This window comes from Alligator sinensis, unplaced genomic scaffold (assembly GCF_000455745.1).
Source record: "Alligator sinensis unplaced genomic scaffold, ASM45574v1 scaffold232_1, whole genome shotgun sequence".
Taxonomy (NCBI): Eukaryota; Metazoa; Chordata; order Crocodylia; family Alligatoridae; genus Alligator; species Alligator sinensis.
This window is the reverse complement of record NW_005842517.1, coordinates 869,604-879,061: the sequence shown is the minus strand read 5'-3', so window position 1 is coordinate 879,061 and position 9,458 is coordinate 869,604. Positions and strand designations below refer to the sequence as shown.

Genomic DNA, 9,458 nt, shown 5'->3' with positions numbered 1-9,458 from the left:
GCAGTGCTATGTTGGCTAGCACTATGGAAGAAAGAGACTTGGGGGTCATCATTGACCACGAGATGAACATGAGCCTGCAATGCGATGCGGCGGCTAGTAAAGTGACCAAAACGCTGGCTTGCATCCATAGATGCTTCTCAAGCAAATCCCGGGACGTCATTCTCCCCCTGTACTCGGCCTTAGTGAGGCCGGAGCTGGAGTACTGTGTCCAGTTTTGGGCTCCACAATTCAAAAAGGATGTGGAGAAGCTTGAGAGAGTCCAGAGAAGAGCCACGCGCATGATCAGAGGTCAGGGAAGCAGACCCTACGATGACAGGCTGAGAGCCCTGGGGCTCTTTAGCCTGAAAAAGCGCAGGCTCAGGGGTGATCTGATGGCCACCTATAAGTTTATCAGGGGTGACCACCAGTATCTGGGGGAACGTTTGTTCACCAGAGCGCCCCAAGGGATGACGAGGTCGAATGGTCACAAACTACTTCAAGATCGTTTCAGGCTGGACATAAGGAAGAACTTCTTTACTGTCCAAGCCCCCAAGGTCTGGAACAGCCTGCCACCGGAGGTGGTTCAAGCGCCTTCATTGAACACCTTCAAGATAAAACTGGATGTTTATCTTGCTGGGATCCTATGACCCCAGCTGACTTCCTGCCCTTTGGGCAGGGGGCTGGACTCGATGATCTTCCGAGGTCCCTTCCAGCCCTGATGTCTATGAAAATGTATGAAATCTATGAGAATTTTGCCAGGTGCAACACAAATGCAAACCGTGGGGGAATATTTAAGTAGGCTCATGGTGAGTCCCTTTTAAACAGAAGGGCTCTTACTTTTTCATAGCATGAACTACATTTTGCTTGTATCTCTTCCGAGCAGCTCCAAATCCCCCATAAAATGTCCTTGACCTCTGTGGCACTTATTTATCTGTACAGTTAACACCACAAGATTTGTTGGTTTATTTAAGCTCATATTTTAATGAGTTGATGGATGGAGGAGCATTAGTTCCATGGCTGACATGCTCAAAAGGTTCCTGAATGACCTAGGACAGGCCTGCTCAATTAGTGGCCTGTGCGGTGGTGACATGAGGCTCCTGTGTTCCCCCCTGGCCACCTGCTGCAGCAGAAGTTGGGGTCTTAGTTATGCTCTGCCTCCCTTCTCCAGCTTCTGCTGCTGGCCTGTGCGCCATGGGACAGAATGGGATATAGGCAGGGCTGTGTGGCGTGACCCACAGTGCATGGTGAGCTAGCAATCCAGAGTACCTCTGCAGCGTGGTGCAGCGGGGCGGCTCATGGCTGGGCAGCCAAAGGTCAGGCAAGGCATTGCACACAGTATGGTGTGGGGAGGCTGCCCATCTGTGTAGTGCAGGGGGGGAAGCACTGTGCATGCACACTGTGTGCGGAGGGTGTGCCTAGGCATGCGCAGCATGTAGCCTGTGAGGCCTGTGGCCCCTGCAGTATGTGGTCTCGCTGGTGCAGCTCATGGGGCATGTGGCACATGGCTGCTTACAAGTTGGACAGCCCTGACCTAGGAGGATAAGTTCCATAAAGCAAATGTAGGCATTTCAAAGTGTCTAAATCCCATTGATTTGTAAGTAGACTTAGGCTTCCAATTGCCTACATCACTTTTGAAAATAGGTTCCTACATCATTATGGCACTGAGAAAATTCTCCAATATGTGAATGACCAGTTCTCCTACCAAATTCACCGCTGACTATGGAACACCACAGTTTGAGACCTCATGAGGGAATCCACAATGTTCCAAGACACGGTACAAGATTCAGGGAGCATTTAATAATATTAAAAGTGTCTCTGGAAATCTAATTGTGGTTCATATAGACTTGATATATGAAAGTCTTTACCACAGAAATAGGGCCCTCCAACATTCATAGGAAGAAAACTCTGCTTAAAGTGGAGATGTACTTCAGCTACACTGTAGTTTCCTCAGAGGGTCCATCTACATGTGTGCTTTAATGTGCAGTAGCCTATTTTACTGTGCATTAAGCATCACTTAAAACCATGTACATTCGGTACCATGTGTTAAGGCAGCCTAATGTGCATTTGTTTAGTTCCTCACATCGGATGCACTAAATTTAATGTGCATTAAGAAAAGTGCCTTAATGCACATGTAGATGCACCTAGATTGACCTAAAAAGTCAGTTGCTTTTCAGAATGGAGAATGCATTGTCACCAGCCGTTTTAGAAAATCCATCTTTTCACAGGTATTGGACACATCCATCTACTGCTTCCTAGAGGCAGGCTGAAGACTGTCCTAGCTGTGGGTCTCATGCAACTACACATTTAAGGTCTTTGTAAAGAATTAGCCCAAAAATGTCAATCAGCTTGGTGATTTAGAATTTAAGAAGGTTTAGAGAGGTTAGTTCTTCCAGGCAGCTACCTCTTCATAAGGATAGTGCCTTGACTTTCATATGGACTTGTGACTTTTGAGACAGAGTTTTGTTTTAAAGAAAAAAGCCATTTCTATTTGATCTAAGGCACTAGCAGCTACTCTTTATCAGTCACCTTCCAAAGTCTGTTCACCTTACATGGTTCACAAGTTGCACAAGCAAGAGTGAGAAAGGTGCTGGCAGAGCAGTCCATTGTTTCCTGCTGCCCCAAAAAGACCTCCCTTGCTGAATGTCTGTGCCCATACACCAAACATTTCATATTTCATTTTCTTGGTTGGCACAAGCCCAGAGGCAAGTTCAGACCTGATCCAAGCAGGTGCTACTCCATTTAGCACAGTAGATTTATAGCAGTGTCAATGAGATCAAAACCTGCCTCAGCTGCCTCTGGAGTTGGAGTCTGCAGGGACTCCTTGTTCTGTGGAAGGCTAAGGCATGCCTTCTTTTTAAAACTCAACATCTGTGAGATCCCCTTCAATAACTTGTTTTTACTAGGATGCTTCATTTAACACAGCGCTCAAGGATATAAATTAAAGCTTTCAGGGTATGATCAAAGGTTCATATTCCATTCCACTTATTAGGTGTAAGTGGACTTAGGCACCTAAATGTGATTCTATTCCGCCCTGCTTGAGTCCTTGGAAAACAGTTATTGCAAAAGGTGAGTGGGTTCCCCTCCTCCTTGCTGCTTTTTTGTGACTCAGTCTTAAAGGTCAGATGATGATGTGTTGCAAAAGTAGATCTGTTCTGGATTTCCAGGGACTTGAACAGGGTGGAATAGAATCACAACCAGGTGCCTAAGTCCCCTTACAGGCCAAATGGATGGGATAGAATCTGGCTTGATGCGTATAGGTGTAATGCAAGTGCCTTGGGTTTCTGTTGTTAAAAACATACCTTTTTTTTGCCTGTGACATGTGCCTTTTTTCCAAAGTAGTTGGAAAGTGTGTGCCTTTTTTTCCACAGCAGTTTGAGCCACAGCTTATCACGGCACCTTAATGGCACGTGTGGATGCTCAAACTGCTGCTGTCTGGGATGTACATGCAGACACTGCACCCAGGACTGCAGCAGTCTGAGCTGGGACAGAGCAACTGCAGGCTGGCAAAAATTAGTTTGTTGTGGTCTAATAGCATCTCACATGTAGACTGTGACGCTTTACACTACAGCCAAATTAGTGTACTGCACGGTTAAGTACACACATAGATGCACCCACTGGCTATTATACAGATATACCAGTGAAGCCCACAATGTTTGTTTTTTTCAAAATCAAATGTTCTCACCCTGAAACTCAGGAACCCATGACCTGCTACCTCAGTGTCCTGCAGATATGCTTCAAGCTTTTGACACACTCAAGTCCCACATTAAAAAAGTGAGTATTTGTGGAAATGGGCTCATCTAATCAGTTGACTGGCTAGTTGCAACATACTTGTCTCCTTCAGTTTCCAGTCTTTTCTGAAATGTTTATCAGATGAGTTTCTTCACTCACCGCAGATGTTTTCTTCACTGAGCACATGGATAGATTCATGTCCTGAACACCCAAAATTGAACATTGGTATGTAAGTAGCAGGTCAGCTGGCTAGGAGAGGAGGGGGGTGGGGATCCCCCCCAAACATGTGGTTTTGCTTTAAAAAAATGTACACATCTGGCTTTCATCAAAGCTTGCTCCCTTCTGGAGTCATGTATTTCTGTGGTGCAAAAGCAAGAGATGGCCATATGGAAAGGGAAGAGAACAAATCACAGGAGAGAATAACTTACACAAGTAGAGGGCATGTGTAGCCTTTGACCAGTAGTTTTACCTAATTTTCTCTCAAAAGGGGACACTAAACATTTGTGTTGGCTGTGGTAGACCTTTGTTTATAGAGTAACTGAGATAAGTAGCCACAAAGTTTTGAGTCAGCAGAGTAAAGGTGACTGTAGGTTTTTAAAAATACCTTGGTTGTTGCAGTAAGAGCAGAGTCCTACTGTAGATCTTCCTAAAAACATAGGTTTTGCCACTGGAGTTTCCTTAGACAGATTTATAGTCTTCTGAATACTCCTCGTGATGTTCTGGGAAGATCTTTGTCCATGGACCAGTCTCAGACTCTGGGGGAAAAAAGGAAGGAGGGGAAAGAAAAAATAATCCAGGTTTCACATGAAAATCTGCTGCTTGCTGAGACAGGAAGCTTGTGGAGTATGAGTCTATCTTTTGTAGACATGGAGACAGGATGACTTGGTTGAAGACAGATATGAATGGCAATTTAAGATGCCATGAAATGCATGCTGGCTATAATGAGCCCTTCTTGTTTTGGCCTGAGAAAGGCTAAAGTTGATTTGAAGAAAGTGTCAAACTGAGGAATAGGATACCAACAGAGCCTTGAAGGATGACTTGTGTCCTCAAAGCCTGACAGTTGTCTCCCCTCTGTTGAAGGTTTCTCCCAGTATATTCTAAAGGCCAAAAAAGGCAGAAGGGAAACCTCCTCCGTGTACTGATATGAAGCTGAGACAAAAATATGCCTGGACATGAGAGCAGGCATAGTTGGTCCTCACCAGGGATCAGCAAATTGCTTCCCCTCAGCCTTTCAAATGGCTGTATCTAGCAGTGCTCAAGCTGTGTATAAATATGTACCCTCTATTCCCCTAAGGGAATGTACTTAATCAAAAAGTAGATGTAGTCACCTAAGAGTTGCATGTTCTTCGATGCCCTCTTCTGGAAAGATTATTTATGACAGGGTTTATAATGAGCTTGATTTCTCTCCAGAGGTTTGCTTCCTTTCATAGACTGGAAACAGCCCAGGTATTATATTCCTACCGTTTGTGGAAGGAGACAGCTTTACCATGGATACCCTGCCCTGGAGAGGCTGTCAGGGAGATGTGCTGAATCATTGTATTTCCTGAGGTCATTTGCTCTCCGTCCCATTTCCTAAATTAAGTCCAGTTCACTGCAGCCGAGCACTGACCAGACCAGCTCTGTACTGAGCTCTTTTGCTTCTGCACTATGATTTGCAGCCTCTCGGGGTATATGTGCTGCCATTACTAGAGAATTCCATCTGTACACCTGGAAAAACATCTCAAATGTGGCTGGATAGTTTTGTGTGAAGACCTTGTTGAGCATTATCATCTGATGAGCAATGTGGTTTCTGTCAGTCTCCTAATATAATAGGGAATGCTTAATGCCAGCATCCCAAAATACATTTGTGCACCATACTGTGACATCACCTTCTTGCTGCTGGGCAAACATTGTCCCATTTGCAAGCTAATTATAAATTGTAGCCCTGAAGTAATATAGTTATGGTTCCACGTACAAGACATCACCATGAACTAAACATGTTATCCACCCGTATCTTGCGGTAGCTCTGCTAAAAAAACAGAGATACCGCAGTGATGGAGTTATATAAATACCCCCCAAAATAGATTAGTGGGGATGGGACAGAACCAGATTTCTGGGAAATGTGTTCATGCTTATATTATAGGATCACATGGTTGGCTTTTATTTTGGTGATTTTGCAAACAGCGTGCATAAGCCATTTGTGCGTGCATGGCTATAACTGGCGTTTTGGTTGATGTGGATTTTTAGATCCATGTGACACGGATGGAATCATTGGAAACTAATAATTAATAGTCTGCTTTTCGGTTAGTGGGCACAGGGGCATTTTGTCCTTGCCTCTTTTCACAGCTCACTGAAGAATTCAGATCAGAGATTTCCTGTTCCATTGCACAGTTGCCTGAGTTTTCCTTGTGATACACATGCCTTGCTTGACAATGAGCTTCATCAGACAGGCAATTTATTGTAATTAAGATAAATAATTAGAATTTTGTTTATTTTTTTTAAAGTGTCACTATTTAGGTTTGCAGCCTGCAGCATCTCAAGGGATAATAATGTCTTATGTTGTATATATTGTTATGTGAGTAATTCTAAATGCCAACTAACATCTTATCATTGTCAGTGTTTTGAAACCATTTTGAATCGACAGCATATGAGCTAAATAAAGAGTTACAAGAAAAGATAATCACCTATATAGCTTGCTTCATACAGAGAGGAGAGAGATAGGCGTGTTCTTGTGCTCTCTTTAATAAATAGGTATGACACTGAGTTACCACAGTACAAGATAGCCCCCAATTCAGGGAAGCACTTCAGTATGTGCTTAAAGTGCTGAAAGCTCATGTAAAACATCCCAACAAATAGCAGGGAGTAGTTAATTTAATTGCAGGAGGACAGACCTGTGCTGAGTTTTCTGATCTCAAGGTCCCTAACGCAGTGGGGTGACATGTTGTGTGTTCAAAACTGACTGAGTACATTTGAATCCAACAAGCATTAGAGAAAATGGAAGAAATGCCGGAGCTAATGAGAATGCAAGCAACGAATGTGGATTGTCAACTTCTTCCATCTCTAAGGGCTTGAGGGGAATAGGGGCATGGTTAGATCAGTTTGTTGGCAGGATTTGCCCTTCACAAAGGGCTTTCCTAATGTAATCACTGCCATTTGACAGACTCAAGCAATATTCTTCCCAGTGTCTTCTGAAGACTTTGGGGAAGGACATTTCAATTAGTCCATCTGTGTTCTGCTGGGATTCATTTCCTCAGATCTGAATGCCAGAAGAGACCATTGGATCAGGCAGTTTGACTGCCTGTAAACCCGGGTCATAGAATCCCATCCAGTTACACCTGTCTTCAGCCCCGTGTCTTTGATTCATGCTTTGCTGGACTAAAAACGTATCTTCTTGATTTGAAGACAACGAGAGATGAACATCCACTACTTCCCTTGGTTGTTTGTTCCAACAGTTAATCTCCCTCATTATTAAAACTGTAGGCCAACTATTTAAGTTGGTCTAATAAAAGATATCAGATTCACCCAAAGAACCTTGTCTGCTTATTTCTAAGCTGAATTTATCTGGTTTTGACTTGCAACCACTGGTTTCTGTCATGCCTCTCTCTGCTTGATTAAAGAACCTTTTAATACCTGGTATGTTTCCCCTTCATGTGCTCATTAAAAAACACCTCTACCATGAAGCAATTGTTGGCAAAACAGCTAGAAGGCGTACAGGAAGAGACCGTTTTGCTTTTGCAGGGAGCTCTCCTAGATGAAATAGAACATTTTGCCTCCCAAGCGTCTGCTGGTTCTCTGCCTCCTTTTTTGTGGTAACCAAATGCTAGATTTCATTTGACTTCTTTTTTTTTTTCCCCTTGCAGAATCGTCAAACTTTTAACAGCCTTAGCTGCCTTAGCACCCCGGTGGATGATTGCGCTCTGCAGACCCAGTTCTGCCCTAGTGTCAATAGCACCAAGTCATGGACAACATCTCCTTCCTCCTCGGATGTCATGCCGGGCAGGACACCAGCCTGCACGCCTGTGCCAGAGCCTCACTTGAATGCAGAAGAATGTAGAGTTAGCAAAGAAGACCTCTCTTGTGAGGAGTCAGACTATTGCGCCACGGAAGAGGAGAGCAGTAGGAAAGAAGAGGAACGGGCTTCTTGGAGGAGCAGCGGGACAGGAGGGGAGAATGTCTTTCAGCTAGACGGCGAATTAGACATTGAGCAAATAGAAAACAACTGAGGGAGTGTTGTTTTGTGTCAGGGTTTTGGGATGTGAATTTACAACAGAGAGCAGTAAAATCTCCCAGGTTTAATACTTGGTTTATACTGTACTTAGGCATAAAAATAAATCAATGTTGTCCTCCTATCAGCGATCAGGAGACAAAAGCAGCCTTGCCAAAATTTCATCAGGTATTTAGAGCAATGTTTTGTAAACCTTGAAATCCTATGTAACTACTGTAGCCAGATATCAGCCAGTTTGAGAACGTTGCCTGCGCGGCTTTGGAAACAAGCGTTCTGAATCTCCAAACTGCATTTATTTTTTTGGCCTCTGTCATTAAGTAAACAGCTTTTTATAAATTTGAAATTGCAGCTTGTGGAGAAACTGCAATTTTTCAGTGAATGTGTGTGTTTCTTTAGATTTTTTTTTTTTTTTAAGAGAGGACTGGAAAAAAAAGTACTGGTTTTGATTCACAGACTAGGTACTGTCTAGTTCAGGGAGCTATGCTGAGGGGACATGTGGTAGGCTTCGTCAGCCATAGTTTTCTAGGACAGCAAGGTGTCAAGAATGTTTCATGTTCGCTCATTCATACAGTTCTTCTCGCTCCAGACTGCACCTTACCCATGGCAGAGGGGAGCTGTAGGGGGGCATGTTGTTCTAGCAGTGATGGTTCAAAGAATACGTGGGAAGCAAGATTTGGTTGATAATACTGGAACAATTGTTCTAACTGGGTGCATCTACACATTCATTAATGCACCTTAGTTATTGCGCATTAGACAAGTACTAAATCAATGCTCAGTAACTTGTGCTATTGCGCAGTAGCGCTGGCACATGGGTTTTTAGTGACACTGTGCCTAATACTACTGTGCAGTAGTGTATTAGCATGGTTTTTGCCCGGCACGCTACTGTGCACTGTTATTAGGCTACTGCACAGTTAGCATCTTGTGTAGACGTGCCCACAGAGATCTAGCTTAGTCTGTTTCTGCTTCTTTCCCAGACCTAAGGAGGGGCATTTTCTGCTTAAAAGGCTTGTCTAATCTCTCCCAACCAACAAAGTTGGTCCAATAAAAGATATCACCAAACAAATCTTGTTTCTCTTGTCAGAGAAAGGGTGATGAATGTAAACGTTCATCCTTGAGATAACTGTTCAATCAGATCTGCGTTTGGAATCTTATGGCCAAAATCCTGAGGCCCTTACTTTGGCAACCCACCCCCCATTTTTGCATACTCACAGGCCCTTCATATACTGTATTGCCTGAGAACCCCTTTTTTAGTTCTGCAGTCATTATCAGAGCCGCGAGAGGGAAACCAGACGTGCAATAATTGTTGTTTAGTCACAATCACAATGAGGCTTTTTATTTTCAGTTTCCTGCAGTATAAAATCACAGCCCCTGGGGACAGATCATCAGATGTAAATCACCCTTGAGATCAATAGAAGTATGCCTGTTTACACCAGCTGAGGATTTGGTCCTTCCTTCAGTGTTTGGGAACTTCAGACCAGTGTTAGAGCTATCCTGGGCATTAGCTTAGGAGCAAATGCCGCTGTTTCCAAAGGACATTGCTACTTAA

The 9,458-nt window shown here is 43.7% G+C and overlaps 1 protein-coding gene across 4 annotated transcripts in view; it reads left to right on the top strand.

Annotated features, from left to right (window-relative positions):
- Window positions 1–8,734, top strand: part of FAM53B (family with sequence similarity 53 member B) — a 145,500-nt gene extending 136,766 nt beyond the window's left edge. For all 4 annotated transcript variants that reach the window (XM_014523652.2, XM_025213274.1, XM_025213275.1 and 1 more), the window contains exon 5: window positions 7,548–8,734. In XM_014523652.2, the coding sequence (XP_014379138.1) occupies window positions 7,548–7,910 (363 nt within the window). In that variant the 3' untranslated portion in view covers window positions 7,911–8,734. The remainder of the gene's footprint in view (window positions 1–7,547) is intronic.
- Window positions 8,735–9,458: the final 724 nt, after the last annotated feature.